Source organism: Thrips palmi, unplaced genomic scaffold (assembly GCF_012932325.1).
Source record: "Thrips palmi isolate BJ-2018 unplaced genomic scaffold, TpBJ-2018v1 HiC_scaffold_10, whole genome shotgun sequence".
Taxonomy (NCBI): Eukaryota; Metazoa; Arthropoda; class Insecta; order Thysanoptera; family Thripidae; genus Thrips; species Thrips palmi.
Genome location: NW_023144621.1, coordinates 1,331,217 through 1,349,652, shown reverse-complemented (window position 1 = coordinate 1,349,652; position 18,436 = coordinate 1,331,217). Strand labels below are relative to the sequence as shown.

At 45.3% G+C, this 18,436-nt stretch overlaps 1 protein-coding gene across 1 annotated transcript in view; it reads right to left on the bottom strand.

The window, feature by feature from the left end:
• The window catches only part of LOC117651264 (facilitated trehalose transporter Tret1-like), a 34,925-nt gene that overhangs the window by 8,196 nt on the left and 8,293 nt on the right, over positions 1–18,436 (bottom strand). The window contains exons 6-10 of the mRNA XM_034395119.1: positions 17,871–18,076; positions 15,490–15,705; positions 14,588–14,774; positions 13,381–13,584; positions 12,218–12,474 (exon numbers count right to left, since the gene is read on the bottom strand). Coding sequence (XP_034251010.1) covers positions 12,221–12,474; positions 13,381–13,584; positions 14,588–14,774; positions 15,490–15,705; positions 17,871–18,076 — 1,067 coding nt within the window. The 3' untranslated portion in view covers positions 12,218–12,220. The remainder of the gene's footprint in view (positions 1–12,217; positions 12,475–13,380; positions 13,585–14,587; positions 14,775–15,489; positions 15,706–17,870; positions 18,077–18,436) is intronic.

The following is an 18,436-nucleotide window of genomic DNA, read 5'->3' as shown; positions in this document are numbered from 1 at the left end:
TTTCAACCAACATCTGAGGAGAAACAGAACTGTTTTTAAGCGGCACGGCACTACAAGCGTGCGTTCCCGCCTCTGAGAGCACTGCGACAGCTTTCTAGCATCCATTCCACCAGAAACTGGTGTGCACTGAAGACTCCTTACGGACACCATGTATCCGGACGGTTTTGTGCAAGCGTACACTCAAAATGTCTTACAATGAAATTTGACCTATGTTATTCGCAGTGTTCGTATGTTACAGTGAATTCGGCGCAAGCATAATACGAAGCAATATTCCTTCGTAATACGAATCTTTTTAGCTTTTTCATTGTAAGATACAAAGAAAAACCTTCGTAATACGAAGAAAAACCACCTTCGTATTATGCTTGCGCCATTTCCTTCGTAATATGGGAAATTTCTTCGTAAGACATTTAGAGTGTAATTACGGAAGGATTTTGTTTGTAATACGGATGATTTCATCCGTAATACAAAGGTTTTCGTGTCCGTAACACACAGACGAAAATATCCGTAAGGTACGGACGAAAAACTCACGGATGATTTCATCCGTATTACAAGCAAAATCTATCCGTAATTGCAATTGCACAAAAATGTCCGTAATACAGATAGATGAATCCGTAAGAAGTTTAGTGTGTGTCCGCCCCGAGGTCCACGGCGAAGAAGCGCGTTTCCGCGCCAATAAAGCACGGCTTCCACTACAAAAGATACCAGAGGTTTTTCACCGGTTGTTGCGTTTTTTCTCGGTTTTCTTGCCCCAGAAACTGCACTGTTAAAAAAGCCGTACATTTCAAGGAAAAGGGTACGGCCAGACCGTATTTCAGGGTGTACAGAACAACTGTACCCAAAAACCGTGTACGGGAAGTAAGAACCCATGTTATGAAAAACCGTACTCCGTACCCCAAAAGCCGTACTGGCTGAGGTACGGTGGTGGTACCAGGCAAATTGTCCACCAGACTGTGCCTGTAGTACCTTTTCCCGTGTATTTTCTCTACAATGTGGGCTTTGGATTTACTGAGAGCTTGCCACCAGGTATGCAGTGTTTTTACTATGTACTTGAAAACTTACAGTTGGCCACCCCGGTGAGGAGTCTGCCCACCAGGATCTGCTCGTACGTCGAGGCGGTGGCGACGATGAACCAGCCGGCGGCGAAGGGCAGCGAGCCGTAGCGGACCGTGTTGAGGCGCCCGAAGCGGTTCATGGCGGCGCCGGAGAGCAGCGTGCCCATGGCCATGAAGGCCACCATGCAGCTGGCTGCCGGAACAGCGACGTGGGTTCAGAAACGAAGACGGGACTCTCACTCTCAAAACATTACAAACTAATTTAGGCCTTACAATGAAAAAGAGCCTGCCGTAACAAAGTTTTTTGAGCATGCAACGGAATTTCTTTAGAAAATTCCTCGTAGTTTGCGAACCATTTTCTTCGCATAACGAACCAACAAGTTTGTTTCCTGCAGGTGCCCAAAACTTCGTTAGGTTTTAGCGAGCAGCCGGAACTACAGGATGTCGGAACGGATCAATATCCGTGGAATCAATGACGTGTATGGTTTTGAATTCGTCATCGGATTGGTATAGAAAACATCAATTCGACGTGGAAATCAAAATAAATACCAATTCGGCATACGAGTCGAAACCACTGTTGATATCGGTTTGACATAGCTACACTGCAGAAAATAACCACAACAAAAGTACACAAATTTCTGGCAAACTTATTATCAGGAATTTAGTGTACTTTTCAAGTACAACAATTGTTGTACAAAGTACAACGGAACCGGCATGACGTGTGCTGGGCAGTCCAGGGCTCGTTGTGGTTTGTACAATTCTCGTTGTACATTCTACAATCCCTGTTGTACTTTTATTGTGCAGTTTTTGTTGTACTTTTGTTGTACTATCCACACTTTTTCTTGCATAGTGTAGGTCTATTTGGCATTGCATTTTTAGCTGAGGTTGATCGTGCTGTTCTCAAGAGGATTTCGAATGCAGTCGTTGGTATTTTAATAAAGCCAAGGTCATGAACGCCCACGTCATTGAAATATGAAGGGAAGAGCGTTTGATCTGAGGTTAAGACTAGTGGTCATCTGAGATCGGGAGAAAAGTCACGAAATTTGAGAAAATTACTTTTCCGCATGATATATAAAAATAGATAGGTTTTGGGGCAGTCGAAGATCATCGGGTGCTCCCTTCAACAAAGCCAGCGAGGGTTTCTCAGTGTGTTCATTGAGGCCTGGTTGCCGCAAGTGGAGGACTGGGTATTGTCACGTTCCTCAAAGTGCTTAAACTAAAAGTAGCAGAGTTGAATGCCTCTATCTTAAAAGAAAGATTTCACCACTCCCTGTTAAATAATTAACCTCGATGGCGATGGTCTTCTCACCGAGCAGCACGCCCTGTTCCAGCGTGATGGGGATCTCGCTGCCCTCCTCCTGCAGCTCGGGGATCAGCGAGGACGAGTACGACAGGGACAGGCCCTCGGGGACGTTGAAGAGGCCGGCGGCCAGGCAGGCCATGATCTATCAGGCGACGGAAACAACCAGGCCATGAGTAAAAGTGTGATGCTGATGCTGCGCGCGCACTGCGAGCAGAAGAATCTGTTGAGGTTCCTCCACTGTGGGTGAGAAGACCGGCGGAGGCGGGAAAAATCACACGTGTTTTGAGCTTCAGAGTCGCTAAATGGGACTCGAACCGAACGTGTGACCCCACCAATGGATTGCTCCCTGAATAAGGAATCCATTGATGGGGTCACACGTTCGGTTCGAGTCCCATTTAGCGACCCTGGAAGTCAAAACGCGTGTAGAATTTTTGCCGCCTCCACCGGTCTTCCGGCCCACTGAGCGTACCTGCGGCCGGCAGCACCACAGCCCCTTGGGCCCGGTGGGCTCCGGGGCCTGCTTGGCGCTGAGCGAGAGGCTCCGCGGCTTGGCGGCGTCGGTCCGCTCCGCGTCATGGTGGCCGCACGCCGGTCCGGACATGGCGGTCGGGCTCGGCGTCAACGTCGCGACTCGGAGGGCCAGCCACTCGCGACTGCAGCCAGGCGACCACGGCGCCTGTACTCGCGCTCTATTTGACTCGGTGCCAGACTTGTGTCTCTGAGTGGCGAAGACGAGGAAGGAGGGGAGAGCGACTGACGCGTGTCGCTCTTAGTCCTCAGGGCACTGGCGAAAAAGAAGGCCTTCACTGGTAAAACAAAGGCATAAAAGTTACGCCCTTTAGGGCATAAATACTCTTTTACGCCCTTGAAGGGCGTAAATCATTTTAAGCCCTTGGGAAGGGCGTAAATAGTATAGGCATTTTAAGCAAAATTTTAATGCCCTTCCTAAAGGCATTAACGATTCACGCCGCTCCAAGGGCGTAAATCGTTTGCGCCCTTAAAGGGCATAACTTTAATGCCTTTGCTTCACCAGTGTTCACACGGAGGGATTACGATGTACGCCCCTAAAATGGTGTAATTAGTTCATAGCCTTGGAAGAAGGTGTGGTGTGAGTTGTTGTAAGGACGGCGACCAAAAGTGCTCAGCATTAACGCTATAGGTTTATGTGCAATTTTGTACGTGGTGATGCATAGTTTTAAAACTTCGTAATGTGTTGTACAGAATATTGTTCAAATTTCCGTACATTTGTGCATTTCCACGCATTATGTTATCCAAATTCTTCGTGTACACAAAATCGTGCAAGTTAGACAAAATTCTACGTAATGAGATCGCAGGGGAAATGAGAAAGGGATCCGCTTTGACCCCTTACCTTGACTCGAATCCCTGCAGCCTGTACGACAGCTTTCGATGAACATTAAAGTCAACATCTATGTTCTCGACAGTGCTGCACACGCACAGCGTGCCACAAGACTGCAGGAGGCAGCCAAAATTCTACACGCGTTTTGAGCTCTAGAGAAGCTAAACAGAACTCGAACCGAACGTGTGTCCCCACCAATGGATTCCTCGTCCGGAGAGCAATCCGTTGGTGGGGTCGCACGTTCGGTTCGAGTCTTGTTTAGTGGCTCGTAACGCGTCTAGTAGTTTGGCCCCCTCCACCGGTCTCCTGGCCAACTGCACACTAAACTTCTTACGGATACATCCTATCTGTATTACGGACATTTTTGTGCAATTGCAATTACGGATAGATTTTGCTTGTAATACGGATGAAATCATCCGTATTACAAAGAGTTTTACGTCCGTAACATACAGACGAAAATATCCGTCCGTATTACAAGCAAAATCTATCCGTAATTGCAATTGCACAAAAATGTCCGTAATACAGATAGGATGTATCCGTAAGAAGTTTAGTGTGTGTGTGCCGAGCCAAAAAGTGCATGCAGTACACTGTAAAAAATTATTGTGAATTTACGAAATTTTATTTTACAAATTCCTTGTAAAGTAACAATAACATTTCGTTATTTTATGAAATTTGTTTGTAAAGGCCGATTTATGGATTATTCATCACAGAAATCTTCTTAATTGTATGAAATTTGTTTGTGAACACCGCTTTATGAAATGGTACGAACTAAATACATCTCAAAAGTGACGATAATACTACAGTGAGGTCACAGAAATATGAAATGTTTCCTAAAATTACAACAAATCCATGGGTAATTTCGTTGCACAAATCGCTTGTAAAATTACGAAATAGGGTGAAGCCTTCGTCATTTTACAAGATATTTCATAGAACTACAAGATGTTTCATAGAACAAAAAAAAATCCGCTGAAACAAGTTTATCTTCATTTAATCAGCGTGACAATGTTGAACAAAAGCGGTCCACGTAAATTGGAACTTGTAAAAAGTTTGTGATTTTACAAACTACTGCGTGAAGAATAATTCATAAATCGATAAAAACATAAAAACGTTGTATATTTACAAATAATTCGTGCAACGAAATTACCCCTGATTTGTTTGTAAATTTACGAACAAATTTTTTACAGTGTAATACCTTGCGAACCCTCCGTATTCTGAATGAAGGTCTAAGGGGGTGGATCTCACACTGAGAACGGACGCTGTCTCTGTTTGAATCACGTCGATTTGTGAACCGATGTCTGAAAAAGTGAAGCCCGCCGAAAGCGGGCCAGGGCCGCAGGCGGTAGGTGTGAAATGCCACGTGTGGATTGTCGGAGTCGGAACTACACACTAAACGTCTTACGGATACATCCTATCTGTATTACGGACATTTTTGTGCAATTGCAATTACGGATAGATTTTGCTTGTAATACGGATGAAATCATCCGTATTACAAAGAGTTTCACGTCCGCACCATACGGATATTTTCGTCTGTATGTTACGGACGTAAAACTCTTTGTAATACGGATGATTTCATCCGTATTACAAGCAAAATCTATCCGTAATTGCAATTGCACAAAAATGTCCGTAATACAGATAGGATGTATCCCTAAGACGTTTAGTGTGTAGCTTCGCGGTACGGTGCAGCGTCTTGGAGAGGGTCACTGCAAGGTGTAATTGGAGCCGAGGGGAACAACTTCCCACATTGACTGTACAAAATTTGAACCCGAATCCACACGCAGGTGCTTAAGTGCCTGGGCTGGGCAACTTTTGTGTCAAATACAACAGAAATCTTGCACATACCAGCGCATTGCCACAGCCATTGTGCACGAAATCTTACGGTGGGTCATCCCGTACGCCCACCCCACGTAAGCATACACCGATATTTTTTGCGGGTGCTGATTGATCCGCCAAGTGTTGTTCATATAAATGTCCTGGGAACCGGATGAGTCGTTCTCGGAAGGCTCCCCGTTATCTGCACTCACACGGCTGCCCTAGACGGTTCTTATCGCACAGGTCTCATTTAGGCACACTGTACACATGTGGTGTGACACGCCCATGCCGAGTCGAATTGGACCAAACAGAAGGGTGGATTATGAAATCTGACACTGTCTCCCGGAATAACATAAGCCGGGGTAAATGTGAGACAATTACTCTTTGTTGGTACTATTTTTCGCCGTGAAGTTTGACAGGGATGAGTTATCAAATGCCACGAGAATTATAATTCTAACGATAAAAATCATGCGTCTCATATTACCCCGAAATTGTTGGCTGAGCGATAGCGAAGCCTGTTACTCCAGTGGGGTTGAAAAGTTTTGTCTGTCTGTCGGTCTGTCTGTCTGTCTGTCTGTCGGCTGTCTGTCCGCACTACTCCTCCTGAACGGCTCGGCCGATCTCGGTGAGATTTTGCACACTTCTTAGGTATGTCCTTGGCTCGGCACACGCGAAAATTTTACCATCCTAGCTCAATGGGTTTAGTTTTTATAGGCGAAAAACACCTAAAAACGGCGAAAAAAGATTTCTGCAGATAGACCACTTCTGTCTTGGAGAAAGGGGGGTCTGGGGGGCGGAGCCCCCCAGCCCTGACAAGTTAAAAAGTGACAAGGGTCAAGATCGTGTTACCTGTAGATAAAACAACTCTATTTTCAATGTAGGGGGGTCTGGGGGGCGGAGCCCCCAGCATTCAACAAATTTAAAAAAAAACCGACAACAGACAAGCCATTGCCTGCCCCAGGCAGGCTAGCGCCGCAGGCCAAGGTAGGTACGCCAGGCGTGGATTGGAGGAACAGGCAGCGAGACCGCGAAGCCTGTTACGACAACACGCGGTCTGGCGTAAACCTACCTTGTCTCATTGGCTGAGCGATAGCGAAGCCTGTTACTCCAGTGGGTTGAAAAGATTTTATGTCTGTCGTCTGTCTGTCTGTGTGTGTTCTGTGTGTCCGCACTACTCCTCCTAAACGGCTCGGCCGATTCTGCTGAGATTTTGCAGGGTCATTGGCATATCCTTGGCTCGCCACACACCAAAATTCAGCTTTCTATCTCAATCCTTTGGGGCATATTAGCCAAAAAACACTTTAAAAACGGCAGGAAAAAATCAACTTTTTGGAACTTTCAACTTTTTTTCAAGTTCAATGTCGTTTTTAAAAGTTTTTGAGGCTGCTGATGACGAAAATAAACCCATTCAGACCTCCGACCGAAAGTTTAGCCCCATTATTGAAGATTTTGATGACCAAATGCTCTTTTTGAGGGAATCACGCCCATTTCCACGGTCTGCCAAGGAAGTTAGCCTGCCGAAGGCAGATTAGCGCCGCAGGCCAAGGTAGGTGTATACGCCAGGCGTGGATTGTCGAAACTGGTGCAGCATCGCGAAGCCTGTTACGACAAGACACAGTCTGGCGTACACCTACCCTTTTATTACCCCCGGGCCTACGGTATAGAAGCCGAGCCGCGGCGCGCGGCTCGGCAAGCTTGGCATTCAGGCGGGCGAGTAGCCTTAGCGAGCGCACTCTCCTCCCTCAATCGACATTTCTTCAATTTCCATTGACGTTGATGCGCATTAGATAGAATTTTGTTAGGAATTTGTTAAGACAAAATTGATAATGATGGTAGTAAAACAAACAAAAATGTTAATACGCTTATTAACGCGCTTAAACGTCGATCCGTTTTTAGACAAAAACTTCGTACGAGTCTGAGAGTGCAGGGCGAACGCGCACGCAGCATCAGCGGGAGCGGAATCGAGCCCCCTCACGGATTTCTTCGGGCTCACTGTGGCCCTTTCTTTCTGAAACCCTTTTTATTTACTTTTCGGTTTTGTCTCTCTTCTATATTATATATGTATGTGAGCAGTTCTCGCGAGATGTGATAATTTCGTGTCCTCTCTCTGGTTCTTCCAACCTAAAGTCGATTTTTAACCCGGGGCTTTTCCTACCTTTTTGTTTTTGACCTTGCGGACAAGGTACAACTCTCATCAAGATGAAATTTTGCCTCCTTCCACCGTTAAATTGCAAGTTTTTCCCTAGAATGTAATTTCCGTGGACACTTTTTTATGTCCTACGCTCCGATTTGGGGCTTCCCGCCTCTACTACAGCCCCAAAGGGGGTATGAGAAATCACTTTCGCTAAGTGCATTTTGTTCTACGCAAGTGAGGCTACGTTTTGACGTGTAGAACGTATCTCTCGGGTAAAATTTGCAGACACAAGATGATTCCGAAATTGTCTTCCACAACTAAAATTCAAAAGTCTAAATGGGTTTTTTTTGGGACGGTTTTTCTACCTTATGTGCGACCGTTCTGAAATTTTTTTCATTTTGTTGGTGCATTCGTTCTACACAATTTGCAAATTGGCGGAGTAATGTGGCACCTTTAGAACGGAAAATATAAAGTTAAATAAGTTCCAAAGCGGCAAAAAAATTGGCCTAGCAAGCAATAAGTGTAATTTCCGTTCCACCCATGCTTGCAGACCATTCAAATTTTGATTGCGAACCAATCCTTGTGTTTTCCCCTGTGGACAAGTTTTTCCCAGAAAAATTTTGGTTCCGGTGGCACTTCTGGTTTGGCTTGTACACCCCTTTTTATGCAATAATGTAATTTCCGTGGACTGTAATTTCCGTGGACAAAATGAGGTTTTCGTTCCCTTTCACGTGATTTTGGCCTCGAAAGGGGGCCTCAGCTCTAAAGTATGTCGATATTTTTCTGTTTTAAACCTCTCTTATGGAGGGAATGCCATCTGGAGGGAAATGGGCATGGGGAAGGGGAAGGCAAGCTGAGGAAAGTCGTGGCGTAGTTAACACAACATCCATCAGGTTAAACCCGCCGCAAGTCACAAAATGGACCAAACGAGCAGCGAGCCGACTTTTTGCAAGAGTCTAAGCTTTCGACTCCACTCATCAGTTTGGGTAAAACACTGTATTTTCTGGACAACCAAGCGGTTTTATGCTGCTTTGTTCGGCGCGGCCGGCATACTGCCTTGACAGTTGTGACTGCGAGTCAGTGAAACCGTCAACGTTGATTATTCAGATCGGAAAGCTTAACCGAAAGCTTAATGTCTTGGAAAAATAGGCTCGCTGTATTTTGGGATCTAGCTGACCATTTAAGACTTGCGGTGGACTTAACCTGACCGATATGTTAAGCAACATGACGTCTTTCCTAAGCTTCCGTTCGAATGCTAAGACCCAGTTTATCGAATAAATTGCAGCAATCTGTTCCCAAATCAAAGAGAAAACTTTCCGAAAAAAGGTTAGTAAACGTGGGTGCCAGATATGCTTCCAGGAGGGCTAAATAGACCGCACCGCGAGCGGGCCGCTGTCTCGACCCGCCGATCAACTTTTCCTCAACTGATCGCACCCATTTTTAATATTTTCCGAACAAAACACGCAGGAGCTGATCAAGAGGGGCTTTCCTCCGTTGTCCACTCTAGGGCCCATCATTTGCCAAGGGGAGAGGTACCGCCTGGGAGGTAAAAACTATGCAACCGTGGTCAGAAGAAAAAGAATTCACAGTTGTTCCCGAGACAAGGGAATTGAGCCGGGAGAGGTGGACACCGGACCCAGTCCTACTCAAAGAGGCTGTTCTAGGCCCCCCCGGGGGGGGGGGGGGGATGTACACCTCGTCACATACTGGTCACACTACGAGTGGGGCCTTGTAGCCGCACGAGGGTTTTTCTCCGCCAGTATAACGTGGCACCCCAGTAAGGACGGCCGTGTCCCGTTTGGCAGTGCACGCGGGGGTCGGCCCGAAACGGCATACGATCAAATTGTGGTCTAGCCCGAAATTTTATTGTGAGGTACGCAACATGGAACCAGAATGCACAGATGTGGAGGGAGCTGCCTAAACTGCTAGGCGTTTGCGTTCGTATCGCACCTATTCTAAGGGCCCATTAAAATGTAATTTCCGTGGACAGTTTCTGAGGCTGTGTAATTTCCGTGGACGGCAAAAAAATTTAAAAATTTCGATATTTCCCATATTATTGGGGTGATAGCTCGCCCGGTGAATCCATGATCCCTAGTGATGTTCTTAACAAGATAAATGCAAAAAACCCGGTTTCAATTGAACTTTTTTTCAAAAAGTTTCAGGGCCCAAAATTAACCATTTCGCGAGAACTGCTCATGTACCATCTGCTGAAAAGTTGTCAACAGTAGTGAACGCATGGCTATGCTCAATCCGCGTTGAGATTGAAAGGTCCTAAGCTGTCAAAGTTAGTCCACCAAAAGTTGTTTATGTTTCCGGCGCGATAAAACCATCTCCTGTGAACCGATATTCCTGGGAATGGACCGCCATTTCTGGGAGTCCCAGGCGAGGGGGTAACCACTCGCGTAATACCCTGTACACAAAAACCGTGTATTACGCGTAATACACGTGATCGTAATACCATTTTTGGGTCAAATGTGCTAATTTGGGCATTTTGGGCCGTAATACCGTGTAATACACCCGTAATACAGCGTAATACCGAGTAGTCTGTACCGATTTCTTGAAGTGTTTACCCCCTCGGTCCCAGGAGACCTTCCTGGGAATCCCAGGAGGTCTTCCTAGGAATGAATCCCAGGATACCTTCCTCCGAATCCCAGGAGATCTTCCTGGGAATCAACCAACATTCCTGGGAGTCCCAAAAGATAGATAGATTTACAGTGGATAGATGGAGTTGACTTACAGGATTCAGCTCGCGCTCGATCGAAAGAAAGATAGTAACATTTTGCATCTTGTCAGACCGCGGCCGTAACGATAGCGCGCTAATCTTTCCCGCATCGCTCTGAAACAACTCTTTTTGGCCCTTGACGTCAATCGGCTCACTTTATTCCTCGAACACAACCAATAGTGGCAACACGTGTCAAGCAGCAGTGGAAAGCGTGAAAGTAGCAGTAGTAGTGGCAGCGCCGTCGTGAGTACACCTGACCCACCGATAAACACGCCGCGCTGTACGGAAAGAGATCGGCCAACAGCGTTTTTTGACACGTGACTCTGTTTAGAATTTGGAAACGCTGATACGCATTAAGTTTGAGCCAAAGTGCTTCATCGCAGGAAGCACTTAAGGAAACGACTAGCATTGTAAGGAAGCCTCAACAACGACAGAAACAATTAGGGATTCATGGACTTGACCGAGAGGCTGACAGTAAATTTTTCAGTGGCAGAACATTAACTGCCTCAAAAAATACAGAAACTTTGATTTTTACTTCATAAGAGCCATTAAATGACCAAGTACACTTCTGAAGTTAAAACTGCCAAAAAAACAGCTGTTACTCAACAGGGCCATTGAAGATCACTTGAGCTAATAGATTACAGTATTTTAAACAGCGAAAACAAGGACTTAAATCTTATCACAGAAACACAAGCATTTGTACACCTAAGTGCGGGTAGGAAAATAAAAAGGCGGTAGAGCTGCTTCCTTCTAACACCAATTTAACCCTTTTAAATTGAAGTTAATTAGGGAACAGAACCTGCAAGACTGCAGTCTTGCCTCATGAAGTCTCAAGGAATATTGAATGGAAAGAGTATACACCAATATGGCGAGACAAGAAGTCCCCCAAAGTTTTGATCGAACCTTTAAGTCACACCACAATTTGATCAGACAAAAATGTCTAACCAAACTGCGCCAGACAATTTTGTCAAAATACAGTACAGGCCGCATGAACCATATTGACTGGGTACACTCTAAATGTCTTACAATGAAACTTGACCTATGTTATTCGTATGTTACAGTGAATTCGACGCAAGCATAATACGAAGCAATATTCCTTCGTAATACGAATCTTTCTGGCTTTTTCATTGAAAGATACAAACAAAAACCTGCGTTATACGAAGAAAAACCACCTTCGTATTATGCTTGCCCCATTTCCTTCGTATTATGGGAAATTTCTTCGTAAGACATTTAGAATGTATACAATTCTGGACAAATTTTGGTCGGCCAAAAATGTCGGACCATTTTGTCTCAGCGATCGAGATTGAGAAACGAGGGGAGACTTCCAGGCCAGACCCATACATGGGAAGACCTTCTGTCTCGCCTAGTGGGGAGAAGTTTGCACCTTTGGATCTTCAGTGTAAATGACGCCAGGATTTCGTTCTTCTTGGCCAGAAGCTCCTTGAAGGCTCCGCAGTGGGACAATTTCTTGCATCAGTCCAGTCACTTCCGCTATCATGTCGAGTTACCTGGCACTTTTATTTTCTTCCTTTGAATTGTACGAGGGATGGGGTTGCTTCTTGATTTTCGGATCAATGTCTACACTCTTAAAACCTTACGAAGTATTTTGAGCATACATATAACAAACTAAAATACTTTGTTATACGAAGAAATAGTTCGTAAATTACGAAGTATTTTCTTTGTAAGCTTACGTATGCTCAAAATACTTTGTTATACAAACTAATTTTCTTTGTAAGGCCCAAAATAGTTTGTAAGGTTTTCTCAGTGTAAGAAATGCGAGACTGGTCAAGATTTCAAGAGTTTTATCCCTTAGTTTTTCTGTTTTTATTGAGTGAGAAACCTTTTACGTTTTTGTAAGGTCCGAGTCGCAGGCGGTCACCGTGCTGGTGGTGGAGACGTTGTTGCCGGACTCGGTGTCGGCGGGCCTCGTCTTGGTGCGCCACAGCCACATGGTGTTGAGCTGGTAGTGCTCCTGCAGCTCCTGCAGGGACCTGCCGTGCGTCTCCGGCAGGAAGACGACCACGAACACCACGTTGGCCAGCGAGACCGCCGCGAAGAACCACTGGATCCCCACCGTGCCGGTCACCTCTCCAAACTCTGCCAAAATAAAAAATAAAAGTTGCAAGCCGAAGCTTTCGTAAGCAGGGAGCGCAAACATGATAGTTTTGAAATTGACGCTATTTCTGTACTTCGTAAACGGCTAGAAAAAGAAAACTTGTGCACAAGGATGACTCCATCTCAAATTGAGTTTGAGACGGGGACATTCCTGTAAGTATCTTTTCGATCTCCAGCCGTTACAAGATGCAGAAATAACGTGATTTCGAGGAGCCTGGCTCATGAAAAGGTCGTCAAAATGACATAAATTTGTCCATGCAAACGACTTTTTTTTTTGTCGAAATTTTGACTTAAAAGCAGTCACATTGACATCAAATGATATCATTGTCATGTCAGGAGCGTGACATCGCGTTGAAACGAGCATGACAAAATGCCACGCTCCTTTCACTCGTAAAACCTTACGAAGTATTTTGAGCATACATATAACAAACTAAAATACTTTGTTATACGAAGAAATAGTTCGTAAATTACGAAGTATTTTCTTTGTAAGCTTACGTAGGCTCAAAATACTTTGTTATACAAACTACTTTTCTTTGTAAGGCCCAAAATAGTTTGTAAGGTTTTCTCAGTGTTGAGAATTGCGTCAGATTCGTTTGGATGTGAATCAGCCATAACTTTGAATGTGATGTCACGCTCAGGGAATGACAGTGAGAGTGGTCACGCTGAGCATGTCACGTTCTTTGGGTTGTAACTCCGTAACTATTTAAGCCTTAGAAAGTAAAGAAGCTTCACAAAAGAGAGTGTTTAGAGCACACGTAACCTTACAAGGAAAAAAGTTCGTACGAACTGTTTCTTCGTATAACACAGTTAATAAGTTCGAAATGCTCAAAATACTTCATAGGGTTCTAATAAGCGTGACGTGAGCGTGAATGCACTCGTAACAATTACGGAGGCCGTTGAGGAGCGTTGGGTAGAGCTGCAGCACCGAGAACATGAGCAGGTCGGCGGAGAACACGGTGAAGGACTGGCCCGCGTCGCGCAGGTGGTCGGGGTACAGCTCGGCCGGCATGGTCCAGGGCACCGTCATGAGGCCGCAGCACGACATGGCCACGTACACCAGCACCAACACCACCGGCACCCAGCCGTGCAGGCCTGCCGACCCACAACGCAGCTCTCGTAAATAATGCAGTGAGAACAACAACAAAATCTGTGCTACTGTTCGAAAAATGCTCGGATTAATGTCGTTTTTGTAGAAGAATATTAGTGCGGAAGTACGGAGAAAAGTGTGAATTTCCTGTCGAATAGATGCCGAGATGTCTGCAGTATAGGCCACAGGGGGGTATACTTTTCTTACCCCAACTTATACCCCTACTTGTTCATAAGAATTCATGTAAATAGGTAGGGAAAAAAGGACAGAAGTGCCGTAGTTGGCACGGACGAACGGTCCCATAATTATAAATTTTGAGTGCATAATTATGCATGCACAGGTACGTACGTAAGGTGCGTACAACACGTATCATGCATCCAAGGAGAAACAACTCCAGCCAAATTTGTTCACCGAAATACATCAAACATGTAAAGTTCACTAAAATTCACTCAAATTCATAGAAATTCGACCAAAATTCATTGAAATTCAACTAAAATTCATCGAAATTTGACTGAAATTCATCGAAATGCGACTGAAAATCATTGGATTTTCACACCGAAATTCACAGTGATTTCCCCTTGTCTCCATCCTTATGTATATTATGCATTATGCATCATTGTGTACATCTTATGCATCTTCCTGCATAAAATGTACACAGAGATGCATAATATCATACACACCTTACGAACGTATCTGTGCATGCATAATTATGCATAAAAAAGTACCCAAGTGTGCACGCAAGTTATTGACTAGACTTGTTGCGTACTTTTTCTACCAGTCTACCAGTATTGTAAAGATTCTCTACGGTGAAAATTCTCTATATTATGGAGGTGCAGCTGGCTGTGTAACTTTAAATTCGCCTTTGCAAATTCACTGTACCTTACATGGATTTTGACGAATTTCTTTCGTATTATGGAGCAAAGCTCCACCATAAATGTGTTTATGAAGCAGCCTTTCATCGTAGGACTTTCAGAGTGTGGGAGTGAACAGAAGAAGAATGAGGCTCACCGTGTTCGGGGCGGAGCGTGAAGTAGCCCGACAGCAGCATGCAGACCCCCATGCCGAGGGACGAGGTGGTCATGAGCTTGCGCACGCTCACGTTACCCAGCAGCCACACCGCCACCAGGCCCATGACGAGCCGCATCAGCCCGATGAGCACCGCCGCCTGGAAAGCGTCCACCTCGACGCCCATCTCCTGCAACAGTCAAGGGGAATGACCAAGTCAAATTTCTACACCAAAATTCTGAAAAAAAGTTTGAAACTTGCTGAAATTTACTTAATTTTGACTAATTTCTTTAGTATTATGGAGCAAATTCCCACCATTATGAGTTGAATCAGCATTCAGACTTCTAGAGTGTGAGAGTGAACACTATGATATAAAATTTTTTATCGAAATTCTTCCCAAACTTTAGAAGCTTTAACCTAAAATTAATCGAAATTCAACTGGCATTCATGTTATGTTCGTTCTCGCGGAAATTCAAAGTAATTCTCCCTAGGCGACAATCACAGCCCTCGTTTCCGGCTGCAAGTCAATATGGACACAACGTCTGCGGCCTAAGAAAGGCTAGTCAGTGCCACACAACAAACTGTCTGCTTAGTACACACTTACAAATGCATGCTTGCAAGTACACACTTACAAACGCATGCTTGCAAGTACACACTTACAAACGCATGCTTAGCGCCGTATAACTCCATGCTAAGCATAGGCATTTGTAAGTGTGTATTTGGCCAAGCATGCGTTTGTAAGAGTGTACTTTCAAGCATGCACTTAAGTGTGTACTAAGTAGACAGTTGGGTTTGTAGTGCGTGTACGTTTAGTCTCGAAGTTGTTCAATTCGGGCCTTGGTCATCACCTAGGTCAGCTCTGAAACTTAAAAAGACAACCCTCCGGACTGGCTGTACCCGCCCACCTTGAAGAAGGGCGCGGCGTAGAACAGGGTGATGTAGATGCCGCTCAGGTTCTGCGCCGCGAAGACCACGAAGAGGATGAGCAAGGGCCGGTAGCCCTCGGGCTGGGTGAAGAGGTCGAGGACGGCGCGGTACCACGGCACCTTGGTGGCGACCTGCGCCTCACTGCAGTCCCGTCGCTGGATCAGCCATTCCAATTGCCGCTCGGGAAGCTTCTCCTGGAATTTACCAAGAACTAAGACGCCGAAACAATGATTTCAACGAGGAAGAGGAACCAACAACTTCATATTACGGGGCATGATTTGCAAGAGGTACACTATAGATGTAGTGTACTTTTGTTGTCTCTAGCTATTGCCATTGCGCATATATGATCCAGGAAGCGGAAGAAGGGAATAATTAGACTTATCTCCAAATTGAGTTTTTATTATGTCGTTGTGCGTTAGAATGGTTTGCATCATTGCACCAAATTATTTGACTCAATTCCTAGCAGCTCAAGAGAAAATCCACTTTGAAAAAAGATGTAATTCAACTTGACCCCTTTTACACTCTCAATTTAGCGGAAAATGGATACATCTCAACCAAAGTCAACATGACTCCGTTCAACATATTGTTGATAGGAGATGACTCAACTTGTGTTTTTAAGTATCCATTTTAAAAAGAATCAAGTCAACTTACCCCCCTTTAATTTTAAGAACTTAAACGGAAAAAAGAGCTAAGTCCAAAAAATGCACTAGTGGAACCAACACTCTCTGCTGACTATAGTTCCACTTGACATGTCTCCTAATTCCACTTCGTTTAAGAAATATAAGTTGAGATGACTCTCTTTTACATTTTAGCGGAAAGTGATAAGTCACAGATATCCTACACGCAGTGACCTGACACTCCTGATGTTCATCTCACAATTTAATTTACATTTTTTGAACTTGTTATCATCTATAACATTCCATTGTTCAGTTTTAGATTTCCCTGCTAACAGTTTTTTGTTGCTCCTGAAAAATGGTCAAAATGGAGTTATTCCCTTCTTCCGCTTCCTGGATCATATGTAAGCCGGGGTGGTATGCACTCTCAAAACCTGTGACCCGAATTTTACGATTACGGTCTATTGCGCCTCAAAATAATCGGAATTCAGCTAAAAACTAAAAAAGGATAAAAACTGGAAAATGTCGCGCAAGCTATTACAAGTCTGCAGACAGAGTGGCCCGACTATAACGCAAGTACACATCCCCTCGATGTAAGCTATGTCCAATTAAATACTTGAATTAGAGACAATATTTCCGTATGTAAAAGGGCGATGCTCGACGTATGACCGAAAAAAGGTCGGACATCAGCGAAACTGGCCCTTGTTCAGCTTGAAGACCTATCACCCTCTATCGTGACACTAAATTGGCCCGTTTCGGTACTTCATCGAAACGCTCATTTCACGATGTTTGATCACCCACTTGAATTACATCCTATTTCGGTATAAAATTAATGCTACGAATTTTCGTCAACACGTTTGCACAAAATTGGCATGCAAAACAATCACGAATAACGTACGAGCATGAAAGTATGCATGTTCGCACAAAATACCGTTTCACGCATGGGATCTGTGCAACCCGGCAACGAACGTCTCGATTTACGCTGGAAACTGTTCCCATTGGTTGTTTGTCTCGACTCGCCCCATCCAAATAATACCCCTACGTGCCGCTCACCCTGGCTCTCCGTTGCGTATCTCCCGCCCGTAGCGAGTGATGCACCTGCAGCAGCGCCCCTGGCCGATCGAATTGCTGCCCCGGGCGTTCTAGGTCACCAGGGGGATACCAAATTGGTCAAGATCGGACCACGGGAAGTCCTCGACGAACGGACGGACGGACGGACGCACAGCAGGGATCATACTATATGCCCGTTCCTCCGTCATTTTTTTTCAAAAAATGAACGGGACGGGCCAAAAAGGTCGGACATCAGCGAAACTGGCCCTTGTTCAGCTTGAAGACCTATCACCCTCTATCGTTGACACTAAAGTATGAGCCGTTTTCGGTCCTTCATCGAAGTATCGCTCTTTTCCGGATTTTAGAATCACCCCTTGAAGTCCTCACCTTCCTATTTTCAGTGTATAGGCACACATTAAATTGCTACTATGAAGTTTTCGTGCAAACGTTTTTGCACAACATTGTGCATGCATTTCAAACATACACGAATTTGCACGTAACGAAGCATGAAAGTATGCGCTGTTGCGCACAAATTCTTGCGTTTCACGTGCATGCTCAATTCTGTGCAAAATCTATTCCCAACAAAAAGAACGTGGTCATTTACTGTGCAAGAGAAGTTCTCCGCTTTTGGTGTGTGGATCTCGACTCCTCCCATCCGAAATACATACACCCTAGGGGTTCGGGCTGCCGCTCACCCTGGCGTCCTCCGTGTCGTAGCAGCGCGCGTAGGCCCGCAGCGAGCGCCGGGCCTCCTCGACGCGGCCCTTGGACACCAGCCAGATGGGGCTCTCGTAGCAGACGAGCTGCATGAGGACCACGACGAAGAAGGGGGACGCGCCGCTGATCCAGGCCGAGAGTCGCCACCGAGTCACCGCGCCCAAAACGTAGCCCAGCACGATGCCTGGCAGACATGCAGAGTCTCAGCTGGAACAACCGCACACTGTGGCAAACCACGACGCTCGCATCCTCCAATCGACATTTTATCAATATTCATCGACGTTTGTGCTGGTCTGTGCGCATTAACAGAGTTTCCTTCGGAAGCATACCTACTGTACCTACAGTAGAGAAGTGTCATCTTTCGCCTACCTGCGAGGGAGGAATGTTGATCCACGTTCAAATCAATGTCATACTAAGATGGCCGTCGTGTCGCGTCCAAACGAACGTGACGCCATATTCAAACGAACGTGACGTCATATTCAAACGAACGTGACGTCATATTCAAACGAACGTGACGTCTTATTCAGACGAACGTGACGTCTTA